The 24901-nt window shown below is 39.9% G+C and overlaps 1 protein-coding gene across 1 annotated transcript in view; it reads left to right on the top strand.

Annotated features, from left to right (window-relative positions):
• Positions 1–24901, top strand: part of NCOR1 (nuclear receptor corepressor 1) — a 142626-nt gene that overhangs the window by 392 nt on the left and 117333 nt on the right. Inside the window, 1 exon segment of the mRNA XM_027131124.1 lies at positions 20840–21017. Within this exon segment, the coding sequence (XP_026986925.1) occupies positions 20910–21017 (108 nt within the window). The 5' untranslated portion in view covers positions 20840–20909.

The following is a 24901-nucleotide window of genomic DNA, read 5'->3' on the forward strand; positions in this document are numbered from 1 at the left end:
CCGGGCCGGGGCGCCCAGGGTGTCCTGCGGGGAGCGGGCTGCGGGGCCCGAGGCGGGCGCGGGCCGGGGCCGCGGGTGGGGCCGGCGCAGGTGGCGGCCTGCTCTCCCTCTGGGGCGGAGTTGGTGGCTGCCCGGGAGTGTGCAAGGGGTCAGGGCGGGTGACAGCGGTGGACAAGTGCTTGAAGAGCAAACTAGTTCACCTTTGCGACCAAACCACTTGGGGTGTAATGGCGAAGGGAGGGGGGGGGGGACGGTGGAGATCGGAACCCGGTACCTTCTGCCTTTTATCGTTGCTGTTTAATGTGAATTCTCTTTTGGGGGGAGGAGCGATTCGAGAAACTGTAACTGAGAAGTCAGTCTTAGTGACGAGGAGACTGAATTCTTCGAATTAGCCGGATTAGGTATAGTCGTGTATTAAAGGTGTGGGTGGGAATAGGTGATATTTGTGAAAAGTGTTTGCTCAGAGCGTCAGTTTTCTTTTACCGATGTTGCATGCTACAGTGCCGCTTCTCCAGAGTTTCCCTTGGAGAGCAGAGGTGTGGGTGATTCTAATCTGTGGGATTAGTGTTTTCACCTGCATCAGATTTGCTTCCCTAAGTATATCCTAATTGTACTGAAATTTACATTCCTTGCGTGCACCTTGGTGAGGCGGTGACTCGAGGCGGAACGTTGCGTAAAGAGCAACAGGCCTGGGATTTTAAAATGCCTACAAATATTCATTCATTCGTTCAACATGTCGTGATCAATAACTGCTGCTGATAGGTCACATGTGACTTTCTCTTGGATAACTGAAGAGTTGATGGCATTATTTAATTTTTAATAGTTTTTGAAAATGTTTTGATGTATCCTTTCGTAAAGATATTTATTGGCAGAACTAACTTGCCCGACCTCAGGAGCAGACCAATTTTAGAATATTTTTAGACATGGGTGAAGATTACAGAAGAAATGAGCAAGTTGTTGCAGAAAGAAACATTGTCTTTATTTTCTCATTCTGTTAAAATCCAGTGGAGGTTTATTTATGTATTTTAATATTTATAGTACACAGTTGCTTTGCCTTGCTCTAAGCACACCTGTTAATGGAAATCAAGGTTAACACACACATGTATATAAATAATATGCACACACATACATAAGGATGTGATTGCTTGCAGTACCAAAATACTCTTTCCTTTTACAAAAGGCTTGCCATATGTTGGACTCCTACCCCAGAGAAAATACAATACAAAGAGTCCTGATTCCTCCTTTAACTGTGTCATTTTGGAACATGATCAGTCTTTTTCTGCTTGTTTCCTCATCTATGATAGCAGGAAAACATCTCTCCTAAGTTGCTGTTATGAGCCTAAAAGAGCTGTTATGAAATTGCTCTACAGAGATCGTAAAGGTTATATTTCTGTCCCAGAGTAACAGCTCCCTCTTCTCTCCTGAAATGCTTTAACTACACATCTCCTCTCATGGCATTTACACTTTCTACCTTGTATTTAGGTACGTACCTGTTTTATCTCCTATTGAGGAGCAGGATGGGCCCTTCTCTGACTTTATCTTGAAGGCACTGCCTAGGATATTGACACTGCAAATGTTTATTGAACGAATAAACATTGTATTCTAATTAGGGAAATGTGTTCACATTACAGCTGACCAAATACATCTGCTAACCTGCTGTGACATATTTATATAGGTGTGATTTTCTCCATGATCTATGAGGAATAAATTTTTTTAAAAATAAATTTATTTACTTATTTATTTTTGGCTGCATTGGTTGGGTCTTTGTTGCTGCGCGCCGGGCTTTCTTTAGCTGCGGCGAGCCAGGGCTACTATTTTTTCTTTTTTTTTCGTTGCGGTACGCGCAGGCTCAGCGGCCATGGCTCACGGGCCCAGCCGTTCCGCGGCATGTGGGATCTTCCTTGACCGGGGCACGAACCCGTGTCCCCTGCATCGGCAGGCGGACGCTCAACCACTGCGCCGCCAGGGAAGGCCGCGGGGGCTATTCTTCGTTGCGGTGAGCGGGCTTCTCATGGTGGTGGCTTCTCTTGTTGTGGAGCACGGGCTCTAGGCGCACGGGCTTCAGTAGTTGTGGCTCACAGGCTCAGTAGCTGTGGCTTGCGGGCTCTAGAGCGCAGGCTCAGTAGTTGTGGCGCACGGGCTTAGTTGCTCCGCCGCGGCATGTGGGATCTTCCTGGATCAGGGCTCGAACCCGTGTCGCCTGCGTTGGCAGGCAGATTTTTAACCACCATGCCACCAGGGAAGCCCAGGAATAAATATTTTTAACTGGGTGTCTTGTTGGATTTAATCATGTAGTAAAACTTAAGAATTTGCCCTGCCCACATAATTTTTTAAAACACAGAATGCTCAAAATTAACTTTCTTTGAATTTGAGTAAAATTTGTCCCAAGGCCAAGCATATTTGTATTAATCAAGCTATTTTTAAGCTTTTTTTTTTTTTTTTTTTTTTGTAAATTTTGTGAAGTGGGAGATTGTCTTGCCATTGTTATCTGCAGGAGAAAAGCAGAGGCCTTTCAATATGCCAGGGATTGATGTAGGTAAATGTCAGGCTGTTTGTTTCTCAGGTTTTTTGTGTTTGTTTTGTTGTTCAGTTTTTTTTTCTTTTGTTCAGTTTTAACTGTATTTTGTGACCTGTCTCTTTTTTTTTTTTTTTTTGTGACCTGTCTTAATTGCAATTTCAAATTCTTAACTGATGCCTGAGAATGGTAGAGATCTCAAATACTTAGTTACTTCCTTGTGTTCATTTACTTCAGAGACTGGATTTTACTGGAGTATGGTACAAAGGTTGTCAGGGTTTATTATGTCTGGACTTATCTGTTGGTGTGTAGTTCATTCACTTGTTCAACCAGTGTGGCATGCCTTATGTTTACAGCATGTTACTAAATTCTATAAAAGTATAAAGTTGACCAGATCAGTTACATGCACAAAGAACTCAGTCTGTAGATTGATACTTTGTCCTTTTCAGGTTTAATGTTGCAAAAGTACATTTAGATAGAATATTATTATTATGTTTCCTCCTAGGAGCCATGCATCCCCACAGCCTCATACTCCTTGACAGTCAGGTCTAGAGCTGCCCATTCCAGCCTCCTCTGACTTTAAGCCCAGCTTCTTCTCCTGATCAGTCCAGCTCGGGGTGACTTGGCGTCTCCTGTCATGCTGCCCTGTCCCTTTAATTGTCTTATTGATTTAGTATTTTTATTTTATGGCTGTTTAATTTCCCTGGTATTTATGGCCTATTTTCCCCCAACTAAATTGAGGATCTCTGAAGAGCAAAGGTCTCACATTTCTTTGAGTTTCTCAGTGCACCTGGTTTGAAGCCATGCCAGTATTGCTGCTCAAAAAAGTTTGAGAATTCTATCTTAATAAATAGCAATTTAATAAAGAGTATCAAATCTTGTGTTAGATACCCCTAAAAAAAAAAGAAAACATTGGTTTTCTATCAGGACTCCTTAGGAGTATTGAAAAGCTATGAAAGCTTCTGTCATGTAGTGATAACTGTATGTAGAGCATCTGTTTTTTATTTTGGTATTATTGTGGTGGTGGTTTTCCATGAACATTTTTACTGTTCTACCATTTTTTTCTACCCCAGAAGCTTGTAAGCTTGTGTGGTAAAAATATTACTTGGATATTACTTGGATTGTTTTCAGATACATATTTTTTTTGGGGGGGGAGGCGCTCCTCTTTGCATGTGAAAATGAGACTATACAAAGACATAAGAATGTTCCTGGGGAGCGCTTCAGTTTGATTCTTCCATGTGTGCTGCTGTTACTTTTATTTAATAATCTCAAAGACAAATCTAAATTGGTTAAAATAAAATGCTCATAATTTATAGAGTTACAGAATGTAGAGTCATGTAGATTATCTAGTCTTACTTGTTTTACTGGTGAATAAACTGAGGGTCACTGAATTGAAGGGGTCTGGCCTAAATTGTTACTGTTGGCCAGTAGCAGAATCCAGTCTTCTGCCTTCCAGGGTAGCTCCTTCTGGGACACCATATCATCCATGGGATGAGTCAATGTGATGATTGACTACTACTTAAAACAAAAATTGGGGTGGGTGGGAAATGAGTGCTCAGTCACTCAGCTTAGATATTGAATTTAGGTACTCCCCCTAACTTTACATTTCTGCAGTGAAAATGTAGCTTGAAAAAACTTGGTATTGATCTACATTAGTAACATGATCACCGGGAATTATGTTTCATTTTTAATCTGCTATGATGATTAAAAATGAAATGACAGTACCTTCTGTCTTCTTAAACAGAAATGTCTTTAAGGTTATCTGGACCTACTGATGTTTAATGGAATTTAAGTGTTACAGTGATGGAAATTTTATTATGCCAATGGTTAGGTACCTCTGAGATACAAATAGATAGGTTAAATTATTTTATATATTAGTTATTGCTTGCTTCACTTACTCTCAAACTTCTGGACTTTTTTTTTTTAAGTGTGAGAAACTTCAATTGTTATATGAAAGCTTAGATAAATAGCGTAAACATGAACTATCTTTTTAATGCCGTGTTGAAAAGCTCATATAGAATGTTAGTTTTCAATAGGTACTCATGCCATAAAATTTGTTTTAAAGGAAAAGGCGTAGTATTCTTTTTAAACTAATGTCCTCACATGAATACTGAAGCATGGCATGTGTGTTTTTTTAATAAATTTTATTTATTTTTTTATTTATATTTGGCTGCGTTGGGTCTTCGTTGCTGCGCATGGGCTTTCTCTAGTTGCCGCGCGCGGGGGCTACTCTTCATTGCGGTGCGCGGGCTTCTCATTGCGGTGGCTTCTCTTGTTGCAGAGCACGGGCTCTAGGCTTGTGGGCTCAGTAGTTGTGGCACACGGGCTCAGTAGTTGTGGCTCGCGGGCTCTAGGGCGCATGCTCAGTAGTTGTGGCGCACGGGCTTAGCTGCTCTGCGGAACGTGGGATCTTCCTGGACCAGGGCTCGAAACCATGTCCCCTGCATTGACAGGCTGATTCTTTACCACTGTGCCACCAGGGAAGTCCCATAGCATGTTTTTTTATTCCACTTGGGCTATTAAATAATATGCCTCTTTTGTGTTGCATTAAGAAGGGTTGTTTTTTTCCCATTCTGTGCTCTTTTCTGGAATGCTATTTCCCTACCTTACTTTTCCAAACTCTACCGCACCTACATACTGCCTATTTTTTGAGGGGTTTTGAGCACATATCACTTCATCCAGGAAGTCAGTCTCCCTCCTCCTCCCTCTTCTCTGAAGAAAAGTGTTTTATGGTCTGGAAATTCTTAATGCCTCACTTACGCCTCTGCTATAACGTCATAGTTATTTATGTGCATGCCCGTTTAGTCCCCACTAGACCATAAGCCCATTGTGGGCATGTCTGTGTCTCAGTTATTTTTTGATCCTTCCCCTGCCCCCACTCCCAGAATAACACTCTGTCCCCAGGAATGGTGTAGTAGAAATTTGTTGAATGCATAAAAAGCAGCCCAGCTGCTTGGTGCAGCTGTGGAAGCCGACGGATACACTTGTGGGAACTTGATGGTGAGTAGTTTTTGGAAATAAAAAAACAGGTAGAAATTCACCAGTGTCAGTGAGATAAAATGTCTGTTATCAGTGAATTATTATTTTTGTTTGTTTGTTTTTGATTTGTTTTGTTTTTTGCAGTACAAGGGCCTCTCACTGTTGTGGCCTCTCCCGTTGAGGAGCACAGGCTCCAGACGCGCAGGCTCAGCGGCCATGGATCACGGGCCCAGCCGCTCCGCGGCATGTGGGATCTTCCCGGACTGGGGCACGAACCCGTGTCCCCTGCATCGGCAGGCGGACTCTCAACCACTGTGCCACCAGGGAAGCCTTGTTATCAGTGAATTATTAAAGCATTTCTTTAAAAAAGTATTTCTCTCAGTTTACTGGGATTTTTGGGAGAAAGAGAAAGTAAGCACAGAATCAGTTCATCTCAGATTATTTGTATTTCAGGTAATATTAGAACAAAAATGTGTTAATTTATATATGCAGGGAACTTTGGAGTTCAGTGCTAGGGAAAAAATGTGAATTAGGAATAGTTGGTTTATAGGATTATTATAAAATCCCTTTGGAGGGATCCCTTTGAAAGAATAGTACTTGATTAGTTTTATATCAAAAATTAAATTTTTGAGTAGATTAGTGAAGAACAAAGGAAGAGAAAAGTTAAGATTACCAAATTATTTTGATCCCCGCCCCCCGCCGGCAGTTTCTACTTGAGGAATAAAGTTTGGAGTGTTTTTCTGTTTTTTTTTCTTCGTTACACATAAACTGAAATTAAACCAGAATAAATTGAGGTTACATTTTTTTAGGAAAATTTGACTAAGTTGTTAGGAGGGCCATAACCTTTATGGTTACAGATTGCCTCCCCCCTCCCCCATACTTTATTTAACTGATAGGCTCTTTTCTTGACATTTTTGTTGTCATACACAGTTTAGCATCAGAGTAATCTGTTTTCGGCAGTTCATTTCCCTTGGCAACAGCACAGGGATTTGTATAATTTTGAAATGTTTTAAGTAGTAATCATCATGCCTTTGAACTCCTGTTCAAAGACATTTAACTTTGTATTACTTTTGATTAAGTTCTTTTAATTCAGTTTTGAATAACGATAACTTTTAAGTATTTGGAATGAAATCAAAACTTGTGCTTTCTAGGAGTTACAGCCTAGAATATACACAGTGTAAATATACCAGAAGTAGGGAGTGTGTAGTCCATTAACTGAGTGTGTGTGTGTGTTTGTGTGTGAGTGTGAGAGAATGGGAGGAGCGAAGGGGGAGGGCATCAACTGAGCAGGAGGGGAGGGTGGAGGAAGTTACTCCCTATTTACACAAAACCATTTTAATGAGTGAAGGGGGTATGTTAGTTTGAAATCTTTACTTGTCTTTTATTTATTATAAGTAATACATTATTTTACGGAAGTACAATATGGAAGTATATAAAGAAATTGAAGCACTACTTCCTAGATGTAACTTGCTAAGTGTTGTGTATTCGTTCAGGTTTTTTTTTTTTTTTTTCCTGTGTGTATGTAATTTTCTGTATTATGGGACCATGATATGCTGTTCTTGTGTATACTGCTGTTCCATGTTGGTATTTTTAGAGCTACTTCTATCATTAACAGTTACATAGTATTCCACTTATAAAAAGAAAACACTATAATTTGTTTAATTAGTTTCCAGCCAGTACTGTTTTGTCAGAAAAACAAAGCTGTAGTGAATTATTTGTGTGTGTGTGTGTGTGTGTGTGTATGTGTATTTATTTTGTATATTTATGCAAGCAGCTCTGTAGCATAGATTTCTGAAGTAGTGTTGCAGATATATGAATAGTGTAGATCTGGATGGATATTGTCACAGTGTATGGGTATGCCCCAGACCCTGGCCAGTACTAGATATTGCACATAAAAGCATTTTGCCAATTTAAGAAGTGGAAAAAGGGACATCCCTGGTGGCACAGTGGTTAAGAATCTGCCTGCCAGTGCAGGGGACACGGGTTTGATCCCTGGACCAGGAAGATCCCACATGCTGGGGAGCAGCTAAGCCCCTGCGCCACAACTACTGAGCCTGTGCTCTGGAGCCCGTGAGCCCCAACTACTGAAGCCCGAGCGCCTAGAGCCCATGCTCCGCAACAAGAGAAGTCACCGCAATGAGAAGACCGCGTACTGCAACGAAGAGTAGCCCCCGATCGCCGCAACTAGAGAAAGCCCACGCACAGCAACGAAGACCCAATACGGCCAAAAAATAAATTAATTAAAAAAAAAAGTGATTCTGACTGGCCTTTATCAGTCACTACTGACGCTGAACATTTTTTAATGAAGGGAGTTGTATTTCTTTTAGAAATTATCTACTTTTGTTCTTTGGTTATTTTTTGATGGGATTGGTGTTTTTCAGATTGATTTGAAGAGCTGTTTACATATTAGGGTGTTCACTTTTTACGTATGTGCACATCCCCCTACCCCCCAGCTGTTCTTTTGTAGTATTATGTAGTCAGATATATCCAACTGGGACTGTGCTGGCTATGTGACCTTGGGCAGATTACTTAACCTCTCTAAGCCTTAATTTCCTTATTTGTAGAATGGAAATAGAGATAATGTAAATAACATTTAGCATAGTGGCTGGCACACGGTAAGTAAAAATTCTAAATGTTAGCTGTTTTCATTATTGGTCTATATATGGCTTCTGAGTTTCATGCTCTGCTTAGACCTTCCTTAGTCTAAAATTTAAAATATTCATCCATCTATTAAACTGAAAAAGCAAAGTGAGGAATATTAAGTATAGTATGCTACAGCTTGTTTTAAAGAGGAAACATAATGTGTACATATTCACTTTTATATCGGAATATTTCTGAAACAAAACCTAAGAAACTGGTATTCCTTGTTGCTTGCTGTAGGATGGAGAACTGAGAGGCACATGAGTGAGAGACTTGATTGTATACCTTGACTGTATTTTTTTTTATTTTTTTGGCTGCGTTGGGTCTTTGTTGCTGTGTGCAGGCTTTCTCTAGCTTCTGAGATTGGGGGCTACTCTTCGTTGTGGTGTGCTGGCTTTTCATTGCGGTGGCTTCTCTTGTTGCGGAGCATGGGCTCTAGGCACATGGGCTTCAGTAGTTGTGGCACGTGGGTTCAGTAGTTGTGGCTCACAGGCTCAAGAGTGCAGGCTCAGTAGTTGTGGTGCATGGGCTTAGTTGCTCTGCCACATGTGGGATCTTCCTGGACCAGGGCTCGAAGCCGTGTCCCTTGCACTGGCAGGCGGATTCTTAACCACTGTGCCCCCAGGGAAGTCCCTTGATTGTATTTTTAAAACAAAGAAGTCTTTAGATTTTAATTTTTTATTTTATTATTATTTTTTTTGCTTTGCCTTCCTTTCTTTTCCTTTTTTTAAACTTCTAATTTTTGGGGTCCATCTGGAATTCATTTCTAGTATAGGACATGAGGTAGACATATATTTTGGGGGGATAGAGGTGTGTATGTTTTTTCCCCTGAAATAACCAGTTGTGTCAGCACCATTTGGTGAATAATCCAGCCTTTGCCCCAGTTACCAGATTTGCACCTTCTATCAGTTTACTAAATATGTTTGGAACTGTTTCTAATCTGTTATGTTTTCTTGATATATGTTATCATATTCTTTAAATTACTGTTGTTGTATAATTTTGATACTAGTAGGGTTAGTCATCTGTTCATTACTCTTTTTTTTTTCAGACTTTGGCAATTCTGGTCTATGTATTCTTCTGGATGAACTTTAGAATCATTCTGTGAGGTTCAAAAAGAAATCTTGCTGAGATTTTTATGGGGAATAGTGATTGGCAATATTGAATTCATAGGTTAATTTTAGGAAAATTGACACCTTTGTGTACTTCCTATCCTTTTTTTCAAACAGACTTTTATGTTCTTCAGTAGATTTTCAAACTTCAAATAAGTTCTGCACATTTCTTGTTTCTTTTGTCCAACAAATATAGTAGGGAATCAAACAGGGAGTTTATATTCTAGTGGGGGAAGCCAGTTTAAGTAAAACAAATGAGTGCATTTCAGATTATGATTGATCTATAGAAGAACAAAAAGGGTAACTGGAGGGTGGCTGGGAAAGGCCCTTATGAGAAGATGGCATTTGAACTGAGACCTAATTTTGAGGAGTCCTTGGCCCCAAGGGTGAGCCAGGAAGAGCATTCCAGGCAGAGAGTAAAGGACAAAGGCCTGAGTCAAGGAAGGACCTGGCCCTGGGTGAGGGAGCTGGAAGGAAGCTCCTTGTGGCCTCCTGAGCAGTTGTGGGGGCGGGTGGGAGCCCCTGGGCCACAGTGAGGAGTTCAGCTTCTGTTTGAAGTGCGTGGCAGCTCCGGAGGAGTCTTGAGCAGAAGAGTGATGTGTTCTGATTTATGGTTTAAAAAACATTTGGCTTTTTGAGTGGAGAAAGTATTGAAGTGGGAAGTCCAATTAGGAGTTTCTTGCAGCAAGAGATGAGAATGGGGGTAGTCAAGATGGAGAAGCATGGGAGGCTTGGGGGCGGGGCATGGAAGGAAGGCTAGGACTTGCTGTTGGAATTGGTGTGTTGAGAGCTAAGAACTCTTAGGTGCTGGGGAGGCCGTGTGTGCAAAGAAGAGATGGTCCCTGCCCTCAGAGGTCTCTGATGGTTTTGTTTATTATTATTATTATTGTATAGAATTCAGTACCTTTTAAGTCAGTTGCTTTTTTTCTACTTTATTTTGGTATATACCTTAGAAGTAGAGTATGTTCATTAGCCTTGTTTTTTTTGCTTCCTAATCTTTAGCAGTCTCTCTTAGCAGGTCAAAGGGGAGGCAGCAAAACATGATCTTTAAGATAGCTCTGAGCTAAAAAAATTACCTTGTAGAAGTTACTTAGCCTCTCCAGTGCCTTACTTAGGGGTAATAGTGGAACTAGTGTTTTAGGTGAGCTCGTGCACACCATGCTCTTAGTACACTGCTGGGGATGTAGCAGAGCCTCAATAAATGGTGACTTTTTGTTACTCTCCTTAGGTATTGTCATGTCTATCAATCCCAAGCATCCAAAGTTAAAATTTTTCTTTCTTTTTTTTTTTTTTTTTTTTGTGGTATGCGTGCCTCTCACTGTTGTGGCCTCTCCGCGTTGCGGAGCGCAGGCTCAGTGGCCATGGCTCACGGGCCCAGCCACTCCGCGGCATGTGAGATCTTCCCAGACCGGGGCACGAACCCATGTCCCCGGCATCAGCAGGTGGACTCTCAACCACTGCGCCACCAGGGAAGCCCAAAGTTAAAATTTTTCTGATCTCAATACCCTGTTCTTTGTGTTGATGGAGGAGAGGGTTGGTAAATAGTTGTCCTTTTTTTTTTTTTTTTTTTTTTTTTTTTGCGGTTCGTGGGCCTCTCTCTGTTGTGGCCTCTCCCATTGCGGAGCACAGGCTCCGGACGCGCAGGCTCAGCGGTCATGGCTCACGGGCCTAGCCGCTCCGTGGCATGTGGGATCTTCCCGTACCGGGGCACGAACCCGTGTCCCCTGCATCGGCAGGCGGACTCTCACCAACTGCGCCACCAGGGAAGCCCTTTTTTTTTTTTTTTTAAGTCTTTATTGAATTTGTTTCAATATTGCCTCTGTTTCATGCTTTGGTTTTTTGGCTGCGAGGCATGTGGGATCCCAGCTCCCCGACCAGGGATCAGACCCGCAACCCCCCGCACTGGAAGGCAAAGTCCCAACCACTGGACCGCCAGGGGGGTCCCAATAGTTGTCCATTTTCACTTTGAAATATATTCATTCTTATAGCTGGAGTGAATATTGCTCAATTTAGAGAATTAGGTTAGTACAGTGCCGCTGTGCCACAGGGTTCTCAGTCATCTGCCGCTGTGCCACAGGGTTCTCAGTCATCTGCCTGCTGCCGTCTGCCTGCTGCTGCTGTCTTTGGAAACTTCTCCTTTCTCACCTTAGGTAGGGATAGCGTAGTGTTGTTTTCACTCAAGAATTATTTATTGAATGTCCGTATTCTTAGATTAATGAAATGATTATGCCCATATTAATGTGTTCCTTTCATTGTCATACTTTATCGGGGGTAGGGTAGTCTAAAATGTTTTTTTCTTTAGCTCCCCTTTATCTGTCTTCTAAGTGAGATGTCATTATGTCAAAAGAGGCCACAAATAAAACACCTTGTTAATGACATTCCCCCAGAGTAACTCCTCCCCGCCCCGCAAAGGGAAGAATGCTTTAGATTATTTTACAGGAGAAATTCTGTTCCAGTTTAGCACCACTCTGATCTCATACAAATTACAGAGTTCACTTGGATGGTTCTAGCCTCTGTATCCTCTCCTGGAGGCTGGACCCCGAGATAGGCTCAGATGGCTCCAAACCTTCGCCAACCCAGAGACTCTTAGGTGGTTGGGATATCCCAGGGGGTGGTCCTTAGCCTCTCCCTGTTTCCTGGGCTTTTGGAGTTGGACTAGAGCTGAACTGCTTTGTGAGAATTAATGAGACCCGATTTGCCTCAGTTTAGTATCCAGTGTTTGGCACCTGCAGTGTCATAGAGGCCATTCTCGTATGCCATACTTTTGTATCGAAAAGTATTATTTGGTCATTTAAAAGAAAATTGAATTGTGTCCTTTTCCTGCTTTGGTGAAATGTGGATTTCACCTCTGTTGTGACCCTTGGTGGAGTCATTCTTGGTCATCTAAAGAGGCGTCTGTAGTCCTTCCACAGCGAAGTATATTTTTAGCTCTTTTTCCAAGACAGCTTAGGCCACCTTGAAAACCTATCCAAGTACATTTTGATTATGCAGAGATTGTAGGCCAAAAGCCAGGAGTTCCTGGGGAGAAAGGATTTGTTTTTTTTGTTTTATTGGTGTTTTTTTTTTTTAGGATTGCATTTGAAATATTGTTTTGCAAGATAAGTTTCCTGTTGAGTAAATTTGTGTGTGAGTATGTGTGTCTTTATTATGTTAATATGGGAAGATTCAAAGAGAAATTTAAATAGACTGACTTCATTTTACTGTATTTTATTACCTGTTTGCAAAACGTTGGAGGCTAGTTCTGAGTTTATCTCCAAAATTCTGGTAAAATGTGTGCTCGTCACTTATAACAATGACATCTGGTTTTAGTATATTATTTTCATCCTAGAATACAATTATATATGTTTATGATATGAGGTTGTTGCACATAAAATCTTGACCAGGTTTCTTAAACATTTCACAGAATTTTTATAGTCCATGAGTCAAGCATGTAACTGTGAGTTAATGAGTTTTGGAGCTATGAACTGAACTTAAAATTGGAAACTGCCATTTAAGGTTTTCCCTTCCCCTTCAGCCTCCACTTTAAACCGATTCTTTTACTTCAGTTGTTTTCAAACTGTCAAGTGTTCTGTGGAGGTGTCTTGGTGAGCCAGGACTGGAGTGAGGGTCCGAGGCAGGACGGGAATGGGGAGGGGGCTGAAAAGACAGATTTAGGTTCCGCGTTCTCCCTGAATCAGAGTATTTCTTCTTTGTGTATTTTATACATTTGGCTTCCATGTAAGATGTTTGAGGAAAGAAAGAGAGCTGGTTAAACAAGGGTCTGAACTGTTGTGTTGTATCTTGTGGGTAAGTTTTTTTTTGTTTTGTTTTGTTTTTCGGTATGTGGGCCTCTCACTGCTGTGGCCTCTCCCGTTGCAGAGCACAGGCTCCGGACGCGCAGACTCAGCGGCCATGGCTCATGGGCCCAGCCGCTCCGCGGCATGTGGGATCTTCCCGGACCGGGGCATGAACCCGCGTCCTCTGCATCAGCAGGCAGACTCTCAACCACTGCGCCACCAGGGAAGCCCTAATCTCTAGTTTTGCTGATGTTTTGTTACCACCTGTGGTGGGCTGATAGTAACTAACTTTAATTTATTTTTAAGATGATTCAAATTAAACTTCACTAAAATCACATGAGAAAACTGGGACGTCATGAAGGATTGGTTATGATAAAAGGGAAACACGGACAAATCATTTGACTTATATTTGAATGACATTGAATGTATGTGTTGAAATCAGGACTATCATTGCTGAAAATGAAAATAAAACAATACTGTACTCTATAGATCTCTCATCATGTAGGCCACTGATGGAAAAAAATTTGGATGACCTTGAGCTAAGATCTTTCCTTTTGCCTCTCCATTCCATTTATAGCTTTATTTACTTAGGATGTCTGAATTGGGAGGAGAGCTCAGAGACAGATCACCTAAGCATTTCTTAGGGGTGCAGATCAGAATTACTTGGACAATGTATAAAATACTTGTGAACATTCATACAGTGAAATACATTACAGCAATAGAAAGAATGAAGAAGCTCTTTATGGAGTCATGAAAACGATTGTCAAGATCTATTAAGATGTTAAGTAATAAAAGCAAGATATAGAACAGTATATTATCTACTCTGCTCCCATTTATGTAGGGGGCAAAGTGTGTGTGTGTGTGTGTGTGTGTGTGTGTGTGTGCGCGCGTGCGTGCGTGTAGGCTGTTTCTAAAGGATACTCCAGAAACTAGTAACTTTGGTTGCCTTTTGGGAGGAGAACTGAGTAGAAGCTGGGGACAGGGTGAGAAGGAGATTTTTCCCTCTGTATTCTGTGGTACTTTGAGAAACTCTTAAACCTTACCTATAATATCTATTTCCAGAAACATAAACAAACAAAGCCCCCCCCCGCACACACACACGTTGACTTTTCCCCTTCCACTAGCAGGTGCAGGTATGTAGGAAGGGAGTGCTGCCCAGGTGGTTTTTTTGTTTGTTTTGTTTTAATTAGTAGGAAGGAATGGTTTATTTTTATTCATTTATTTATTTTTAAAATTTATTTTATTTATTTATTTTTGGCTGTGTTGGGTCTCTGTTGCTTTGCGCAGGCTTTCTCTAGTTGCGGTGAGTGGTGGCTTCTCGTTGTGGAGCACCGGTCTAGGCGTGCGGGCTTCAGTAGTTGTGGCTCTTGGGCTCTAGAGTGCAGGCTCAGTAGTTGTGGCACACGGGCTTAGTTGCTCCGCGACATGTGGGATCTTCCTGGACCAGGGCTCGAACCTGTGTCCCCTGCCTTGGCAGGCGGATTCTTAACCACTGCCCCACCAGGGAAGCCCCTTGGTGGTTTTGATGGGTGGTCTCACCGCACATCTCAGCCCCTCAGAGTAGCTCACTACCTGCTGAGAAAGCTGCACAGCATCACAGAGAACACTAGCTTCTCCCATTTTTGCCGCTGACAACTTTGTGACATAGAGAAATGATTGAATTTCTCTGTGCTTCAGATTCCTGGTCTGTGAAAGCGCTGTTAGTTGGGCCTTGTGGGGGAGCAGGCAGGAAGCAGTCCGGGAGGCGTTGGCCCTCTTCTCACCCCTTCCCTGGCTGCTGCTGGGACAGCAGGAACAGTGCAGCGAGTAGTAGTAAGGATGGTAACATTTAAAAAGTTGTTTTCTCTTAAGTTTTCTTTTAAGGTTAGATTGAATGGCAGTTCTCTAGAAAATTTTATTTTCTAAGCCTAGCTGGGTAGGAATTTGGATCAAGTTGGTGCACTGAATTTTGCTCTTCCCAAATCCCGTAAGATGATGAAAAAGAAAAAAGAAAACTTAAGCCGTGTGTCAATAATATATAGTATTGTTTTCTGTATTTCGAACATACGTATCATTCTACAAGTTGTTTTCACCAAGCTTTACTTTTTTTGAGGTTTATATGTATTGAAACATAGCTGTAGTTTATTCATTGTAACTGCTGTATAGTATTTTATCATATGAATATGGAATTTAAGCTGTCTTCAAATTTGCCTATTGCACTGCTGCAATAAATATCCTTTTGTATGTACATGCGAGTTTCTCTAGGGTATATCCTGAAATTGCTGGGTTGTAATAAGAATGATTCGCATTTCAGATCGGTGTGGAAAGGCAGACATGTTTAGTAAGAGTTTTGTTTGGATAATTAACTATCAAGTAGTAAAGAAAATACATCTAGACCCCTACCTTACCATTCTTTAGGAAAAAAATTAGATGATTCAGGAGCTAAGTGTATTAAAAAACTTTAAGAAGTGTAAAAGGGGAAAGTAGAAGAATATTTGAAAATTTTGGGGTAGAGAAGGTCTTCAGAAAGACAAAACAAGTTATGAATGCTGAAAGAAAATATTTGTAACATAAGGTCACACACCAGCAGAACCCCATGCAGTCTCCCCCACCCAGTCTCAGGCCTGGCCTCAGTCACCCTCTCCCTCACTCCCCCTCAGCATCCTTGCTTTGCCTTAGGGCTTCTCTAGTTTCTCTCCATGGAATGCTCTTGTCTTTTCAAGGCTTTGGCTCAAAAGTCATCTTAGAATATAATTTATTACCCAAACTGGGACCGTTTTGAGAAGGAAATGGAGCATAGTTAATAACTGCACTGGGATAGTAGTTGTAAATTGGGTCTGTTTCAGGAAATTGGGGCATACGGTCATCCTAGCTGAGATTGGCTTTCTACCTGCCAGACGTGTCTCCCTTTCCCTTCTCCCATCCTGTTTTATTTATAGCACTTTATCATAGTATTTTGTGGTCACTTATTGTCTACGTCACCTCAAGATAAGATGCCAATCGTGGTCTCATTCTATGCCAGCATTTAGAGCTGTTGACACACAGTATATACTGTTCAGTAGATGTTAACTGAATACGTACATGATATTTCTGCCTTTGGCCTTGAAGTCTTGTGAAGATGTGATAGACACATGAAAAACAGAGAAGTAGTGGTATATACAAATCATACTTAGATAAAACAAAATGTTCTCATTTATAAGAACTTTTTTTTGTGGCATGTTCTAAGTAAAATTTTTCATTAGCTAAATTTCTTAAAAAACAATTTTCTAAGCTTGTGTATTGGATATTTAGGACAGTTCCTTGAGAAACATCCTCAGGCATTCATTTTTGGATATATCTGTATTGAATAACCAAATGAATTCCTAGAAGTGGATTTGCCGTGGTAGAGGATATGCATATTTTCAAGGCTGATGCTGTATAAATTGCCATTCTTCTTTAGAAAGCAATTTGTACCCATTTTACATACACACCAGTAATGTGTGCAACAGTACCTTTTTCTCTAAACCCTCACCAGACACTAAGCATTATTTTTTAATATTTTGCCAGTTTCTTTGTTTTACTTTTCTGTCATTATTGAAGTTGACTTCATTAATTTTATTTCCTTTGTTAATCTCATATTTCTGTCATGTCTTATATTTCTGTTGCGATCATTTTTTCTTATTGATTTGTAAGATACATATGTATATCAGAATTTTGCTGTTGTGCTTTTTCTGGTTTGTGGTTTGCCATTTTAGGGTGTCTTTGTTTTACAGAAAAATTTTTTCTCTGTCAAAGATAATACTCTTGTTGTTTGTGCTTTTGGGGGTTGTGCTTAGGAGGGTGTCCTCTGTCCCTTGTTTGTATATGTGTTTCTGTTAGGTTTCTTGAAAGTCCTGCAAACGTTACCTGGTCTTTTGAAGGACCCCAGATTGGAAATCACTTTGGGAATATCAGTGTCCTTAATTTTCTTGCCTTATCCTAAGCGTCAAGGAACAAATTAAAAGGACAAAAAGCTTTCTGGAGAGAGATTTAGGACAGAAACCTAAGACTGGATGCAGTAACTCTCTAATACTGTATTTCAGCAAAAAGATGTCTTTGCTTATAAGATACTGTTATTTACCTCTAAGATTAAAGGAAAAGTACTACTCATGAAACCATAAAATGCTAGTGATTGTGGGATGGATATTGACTTCAGAGTTTTTAAGGTATGAACATGTGGGTATTAGAATTCGTGAACTATGGAATATGTCAACTTGGACTGCAGCACAGTTGTTTTTATTTATTTTTAATAAATTTATTCATTTAACTTTTGTCTGCATTGGGTCTTTGCTGCTGCATGCGGGCTTTCTCTAGTTGCAGTGAGTGGGGGCTACTCTTTGTTGGCGGGGCGCAGGCTTCTCATTGTGGTGGCTTCTCTTGTTGCAGAGCACAGGCTCTAGGCACGTGGGCTTCAGTAGTTGTGGCGCGTGGGCTTCAGTAGTTGTGGCACACGGGCTTCAGTAGTTGTGGCTCGCAGGCTCTAGAGCGCAGGCTCAGTAGTTGTGGTGCACGGGCTTAGTTGCTCCGCGGCATGTGGGATCTTCCCAGACCAGGGCTCGAACCCGTGTCTCCTGCATTGGCAGGCGGATTCTTAACCACTGCGCCACCAGGGAAGCCCCAGCACAGTTGTTTTTAAATCTTGTGGTTGCATTGTATAGTTTTTTTGCTTGTTTGATTTTGGCTAGGTAATTTTTTTAAAAAAGCTTTATTGAGATATAATTTATGTACCTTAAAATTCATCCATTGTACAATTCAGTGGTTTTTAATATATTAGAGATATGTGCAGATACCACTACAGTCAATTTTAGAACATTTTCATCACCTCAAAAAGAAACCCCAATACAATGGAATATTATTCAGCCTTAAAAAGGAAGGGAATTTTGATACATGCTAACACATGGATAAACCTTGAAGATTTCTGCTAAGTGAAATAAACCAGTCACAAAAGGACTGGTGACTCATATGATTCCACTTATATGAGGTCCTTAGAGCAGTCAAGTCCATAGAGACAGAAAGTAGAATGGTGGTTCCAGAGGCTGGGGGAGGGGATGGAGAGTTAGTGTTTACTGGGTGTAGAGGTTCTTTTGGGGAAGATGAAAATGCTCTGAAGATGGACGGCGTGATAGTTGCACAACAATGTAAATGTACATAATTCTACAGAAATGTACACTTAAAAATGGCTAAAATGGTGAATTTTATGTTATGTGTATTTTACGACAGTGAACAACAAAAGAAACCGCATACACTTTAGCCATCACCTACTATTCCTCCACCCCACCCCACCATCCCTAAGTGCCCACTAATCTACTTTCTGTCTCTATGGATTTGGCTATTCTGGACTTTCATATGAAAGGAATCATCAGTCACTATGATTGGCTTCTTTTACTTAGCATATGTTTCAGAGTTTGTCTAAGCTGTAGCGTGTATCAGTGCTTTGTTCTTTTTTGTGGCAGAATAATATTCCCTTGTATGAATATACCTGATTTTATCTATCTGTTCCTCCGTTGATGGATGTGACATTTGGATTGTTCAAGGTTTGTATAGTTATTTTGGGACTTAACTTGAGATCTCATGATTCTAAGACGTAAAAACCTACTCCACCTGTATTAAGCAAAGAGGACTTACTGTGAGACTATGTAGGCCGTTTAACAGGTATCCAAGGAGAAAGAAAGAAATACAGCACCTTCTCTGGGGGCTGATTCAAGGAGTGTGAGCCTAGGCAGTTCCCAGTGTGTCTCGGAGGGCCTTTGAGGTCTCTGGGCTCCACTTCTCTCTGCTCCTGTTCTGGTCTGTGTCTGGACTGGCGTCCTCTGCTCCCCTGTAACTTCTCTGGCACATGCTCTGGCTCACCTTGACTCCTACTCTGGCCAGTTCGCAATAGCTAATGTTCTCAATTCAGATTCCTGGAGGGGGATGTGATTGGTACAACCCGGGTCCAGTAGAGTAGTTCACTTGACATAAACATCATGTCAAAGCCACACCTTAACAGGGCCAGAGTTTCTAGGAGTGCAGGGTAGAAGGAGTGCAGAGACCTGGTGTGACCTGCCTCTGTAGGGCACTCATGCTAGTCAATCTGAAGATGGCCTGATTCTCTAGGCCAGTGGTCATCAAACTTTCTGGCCTCAAGACTCCTTTTATACTCTTAAAAATTATTTGGGACTCCAAAGAGCTTTTGCTTATGTGGGTTATATGTGTTGATATTTACCATATTAGATACTAAGATGGGGAAATGTAAAAGATATTTATTTAAAAATAATATAAACCCAAATCTTAACGTAAATAACATTTTAATAAGTATTTTCCAAAATATAACAAAAAATTTGATGAGAAGAGTGGTATTGTTTTACATTTTGGCAGACCTCTTCTGTATCTGAAAAGAAGGTAGCTTGTTTCTCATTTCTGCTTCAATCTTGCAATACGTTTTTTTTTATATATATAAATTTATTTTATTTATTTATTTTTGGCTGCTTTGGTTCTTCGTTGCTGTGCGCGGCTTTCTGTAGTTGCGGCGAGCAGGGGCCACTCTTCGGTGCGGTGCGTGGGCTTCTCATTGCGGTGGCTTCTATTGTTGAGGAGCACGGGCTTTAGGTGCGCGCGCTCAGTAGTTGTGGTTCGTGGCTCAGTAGTTGTGGCTCTCGGGCTCTAGAGCGCAGGCTTAGTAGTTGTGGCTTGTGGGCTTAGTTGCTCCACGGCATGTGGGATCTTCCCGGGCCAGGGTTCGAACTTGTGTCCCCTGCATTGGCAGGCGGATTCTTAACCACTGTGCCACCGGGGGAAGCCCCAGTATGTTGTTTTGATGGACGTTTATGAAGAAAAGCTAACCTCAGGTAGACATGTATTTAGAAAAGGGAGGGGGTATTTTAATAGCCTTTTAACATAATTGTGGATATTCTTTGATATCACACCCAAACCAGACAAATGGTAAATTTTTAAAGGTTAGTTACTGTGTAGAATCTGAAACCATATTAGTAAACCTTTCATATTCTGTCACATTAAACATTTATTGGTTTGTCTTGCGCCTATTTATTTAACTGGTAAAATGTTTTGTACTTTAAATAAATATTTCATTTACGCCTTATTTTGTAATTCTGTATTGGTCATTTGGAAAATACTGATTCATTGAGTTATGCAGATCTTCAAATTTCATTATGTAATATCACACTTGTTAATACCACCACCAATCTTGCCAGAAAAGTCTTTAAATGTGGGGAAGCCGTCAGGCTCATGGTGACAGATGGAAGTTTTTCCAAAATCCTCATTTTCTAAAAAAATTTGGCAGTTGCTTTTCTTGAAGTGATAGGCTCACTTTGTTCTTCCTTGAAAGCTTTTCTATCCCTAATGCCTTCTTAGGCTGTCATTTTGGGGCAGAATTATTTAATAAAGACAATATTTCCTCTGCACAAATGCTTACCTTATAAATACTCTTGAATCCTTTTAACAGTTGACTTTTTCACAACCCCCAAATTTACAGCCATAGATTTTTGTTTTTGTAATATGTAATATTTGTGTTTCAGATATTTACTGAAAGAAGGATGTTTACTGAGCAGTTGCTATGTGCTGGCTCCTGAGCTAAGATTTTATGTGTGTTCACTTTATGTAGGTAATGGTATTATTTGTGATATGTTAAAGAAACTTTTTTAAGTATAGAGGAAAAGACCCATTGATGTTTTTAAAGCCCCAGTAACTTCTATTATATTAAGTAAGTAAGAGAGAAAGCTTTTACTGATAATAGTGGTTTTGTTTATGTAGCTATAGTTGTGTTATTGGAAGCACACCTGGTGCTTTAGTACTTATCAATTCTTTTCTTTCCCCATCCTGTTTAGGTGATTTCCTAGAAGCATGATTGTTTGTTGCACTTGATCTCACAACCTGGTGAGGACTTCTTTACTGATAATGTCAAGTTCAGGTTATCCTCCCAACCAAGGAGCATTCAGCACAGAGCAAAGTCGTTATCCTCCCCACTCTGTTCAGTACACCTTTCCCAGCACCCGTCACCAGCAGGTAAGGAACAGCTATTATGCAAGTTGCATACGTATTTTGTGTTTTTCTTTACTTTTCCCATTTAATACATTTGTTGGTCAGAAACCAAATACAATTATATATATATAATTGTTATATATATTTTTTAATGGCAAGAACCATTCTCAAAGGTGGGGGACCAAAGGTTAGGGATTAATTATATTTATCTTCTTATTGTGACTTTATGCCAGATTTCAGGAGGTGAACGTGTCTCTGCTTCTGATTGTAGGAGTTGTTGATGGATAGAGAAGAATCAATTGCCTAGAGTTTCTAAGTTAAGACCTCTGTTTATGCGCCAAGTTCTGGTTGAGTATTAAGCTGGCCGGATGACTTGGCCTCTCTTGAGTGAGGGCCAGGTCCTGTGCTAAGGTTTTCTGTATGTGTGTTTACTCTATGTAGCTACTGGTATTATTTGTGATATATTAAAGAACCTCTGCCTTGAGAGATTTGATGGTAGGAAGATGAGTTTGCATGATTGTTTTACCTTGTGAAAAATAAAATAGGTGAAATTATCAGCTTAGAGTGTGCCAGGGATGGGGGTGTAAGAGGTTTGAAGAAAAGAGAAGGGAAGGGATGAAATGGTCATTTTGGAGAACAAGAAAGCACACTTACCAGCAAATATAGTTGAGTACTACTGGGTACTACCGAGGACTCCTTTAAAGCATGGTCATGATTACAAAGTGAGAAGGGACATCCTTACCTTGTTTCTGTTTAGGGAAACATTCAGTCTTTCACTATTAAGTATCATATTAGTCGCATTTTTTTGTAGATGTCCTTTTTTGGTTGAAGAAGTCACTTTCTACTGCTAGATTGAGGATTCTTACATGGTTAGGTGCTGAGTTTTGGTTGTGTGTCCTTCCTGCCCCAGTGCTATTCATCTGATTACTGATTTCCTAGGTTATTGCTGCTGCTTTCTTTTTTTTTTTAATCGACTTTGGGATTTACTTTATAATAAAATTTTATTATATGTGTACATTTTGACAAGATTCATACAACCATAAAACCACCACCAAAATGAAGAAAGAAAAAAATGTCTATCACCCCAGAAAGTTCCCTTGTGCCCTGTCCAGGTCAGGCCTCCTCCCCAACTTCCCACAAACCTCAACTCCCAGGAAACTGTGGTCTGCTTTCTGTCATGACAGATTACCTTTGTCTTGAGTTTCACATGAACTCTTTTGTCAATGGCTTCTTTTCTGTCCCATAATACTTTTGAGGTTTATCCATGTTCTCACGCATCTTGGTAATTAATTTCTTTTTATTGCTGGGTATGGATATACCATAATTTGTTTATCCAGTCACTTATTCCAGTTTTTGGTTATTACAAATAAAATTGTTTAGGAGATACGTATCTATGTATTAGCTGTATCTACTAGATTACATAAAGAAGCTTTGCCTTCTTTTCTTATGGTATTCTTGGGAGATACGTTTTTAATCTTATCAAGTCCATTTTATTAATTTTTGTCTTGAATATTTCTTGCTTTTTGTGTCATATTTGAGAATTTTTTTGCCAAACTCAAGGTCACTAAGATTTTCTTCTATGTTTTCTTCTTAGGGGCTTTAAAACTTTAGGTTGTTACATTTAAGTTTGTGATCTATTTTGAATTACATTTTGTTTATGGTGTGAAGTAAGAGTTGAAGCCATTGTTTTGCATGTGGGTATTCAGTTCTAGAAATCATTTGTTGAAAAGGTTATCCTTTCCTCACTGAATTGCTTTGGCATTTTCATTGAAAATCAGTTGATCATATATATGTGAGTATATTTCTGTTCTCTCTACACTGATATGTTTTGTCTTTCTTTATCTCACAAATGTGATTTTTCTGTGTAAACAAACATTTAATCTTTTAATAAAGCACTGCACACTGTCTTGATTATTAGAGCTTTATAATACCCGGAAGCTAAGTAGTGTGATTCTTTCCTGAATTGTTGTTTGGGATATTCTAGCGCCTTCGCATTTTAGAATCGACTTGTCAGTGTCTACAAAAAAGCTTGATGGGATTTTGATTTAGACTGTATTGAATCTAGAGATTAATTTGGGAGAGAATTGACAACTTTGAATGTTTCTGTCCATGAACATGGTATATCTCTCCATTTATGCAGGTCTGCATTAATTTTTCATAGTAATTGATAGTTTTCAGTGTACAGGTCATGTACATCTGTTGTCACATTTATTCTTAAATATGTAATATTTTTAATGTGATTGTTACTGGTACTTATTTTTGAATTTCAGTTTTCAGTTCATTGCTGCTATGTATATTTATCTTCTATCCTGCAAACTTACTTGCTACTTCTGCTTGCTTTTTTATGGATTTCATAGGATTTTCTATGTAGGTGATCCTGTAACCTGAGAATAAAGACAGCTTTTGCTTCTCCCTTTCCAAACTAGATGTCTGTTCTCTTTCTTCCTTATTGCACTGGCTAAAATACCTAGTACAGTGTTGAATAGAAGGGGTGAGAGGGAACATCCTTGCCTGGTTTCTGATCTTAAGAGGAAAGCATTCAGCCTTTCACCATTAGGAAGGTTATTAGCTTGGGAAGTGTTTCCTCCCCCTGTATTTTCTTAAAGAGTCATTGTAGGATTGGTATTGTTTTCTTCCTTAGATATTTGATAGAATCTAAGCCATTTGGGCCTAGAATTTTCTTTGTGGGAAGAATTTAACTGATAAATTATTAACTCAATTTCTTTAACAGTTATAATTCAGATTCTTTACTTTTTCTTGAGTCAGTTTGGGTATTTTGTTGTTCAAGATACTAAATTTATTGCTGTGATTTATCATACTATTTCCTTATTGTTTCAGTGTCTTTTAGATCTGTTGTGATGTCATTCCTTGTGTTAATAAGTGGTTTTTTTCTCCTTTTTTTCTTTATTAGTCTAGTTAGAGGTTTATCAGTTTAATAGATTCTTTTCCTTGAAGAACTAGCTTTAGTTTCATCCATTTTTTGCTATTTTTTTGTATTTTACTGATTTCTGCCCATATTATTTTCTCCCTTCTATTATATAATTGCCCACATATATGTGATTTCTGACTCCTTTCACTTCTTTGTATATATTCAGGTTTCCTTTTGCTACATTTTCTTCCTGCCTGAAGAGCATCGTTTATTTCTCTTAGTGCAGGTCTTTTGGCAGTGAACTTGCACAGCTTTTATTTACCTGAAAAAGTTTACTTCAACTTGAGTTTTGAAGAATGCTTTCACTGGATATAGAATTCTAGGTTGACAGTTATTTTCTTTCAGCATTTTAAGAGATGTAATTTGTTGAACTCTGACGTGTTTGGTTTCTGACCAGAAGTCTTTGCTCATCCTTATCTTTGTTTATTTAAATATATCTTTTTCCCCCTCTGGTTACTTTTAAGATTTCTCTCTTTATCAGTGTTTTTCAGCAATTGATTTTGATGTGCCTTTGTTGTGCTTTTTGAATGTATATGTTACTGACTTTAGCATTCACTGAGCTTCCTGCCTCTGTGTATTCGTCATTTTCATAAAATTTGGGCAGTATTCAGCCATTATTTCTTAAGGTATATTTTCTGTCTCCTCTACTCTAGTTTCCTTCTGAGACACCAGTTACTCCTATATTATTTTATCCTACAGGTTACTGGACCTCTGGTCTCCCCCCCCCACCCCCCCGCCGCCGTTTTTGTACCCATTTGCTTTATTTTGCTATGGTTTCATGTTCACTGATCTTTTTTTCTGCAGTTTCCAACCTACTGTTAATTTCATCCTGTGAAATTATCATTGCAGGCATTGGATTTTTAATTTTTGATTAGAATATGAACATTGCTGGATTTTGCTGTATTCCTTTAAAGACGGTTGGATTCCTTTTGGTAGGCAGTGAAGTTACTTTTGAGCTTTATTTTTAAACACTCTTAAG

The sequence above is a fragment of the Aethalodelphis obliquidens genome, unplaced genomic scaffold (genome assembly GCF_003676395.1).
Source record: "Aethalodelphis obliquidens isolate GAN/ISIS:26980383/991018 unplaced genomic scaffold, ASM367639v1 scaffold38, whole genome shotgun sequence".
Taxonomy (NCBI): Eukaryota; Metazoa; Chordata; class Mammalia; order Artiodactyla; family Delphinidae; genus Aethalodelphis; species Aethalodelphis obliquidens.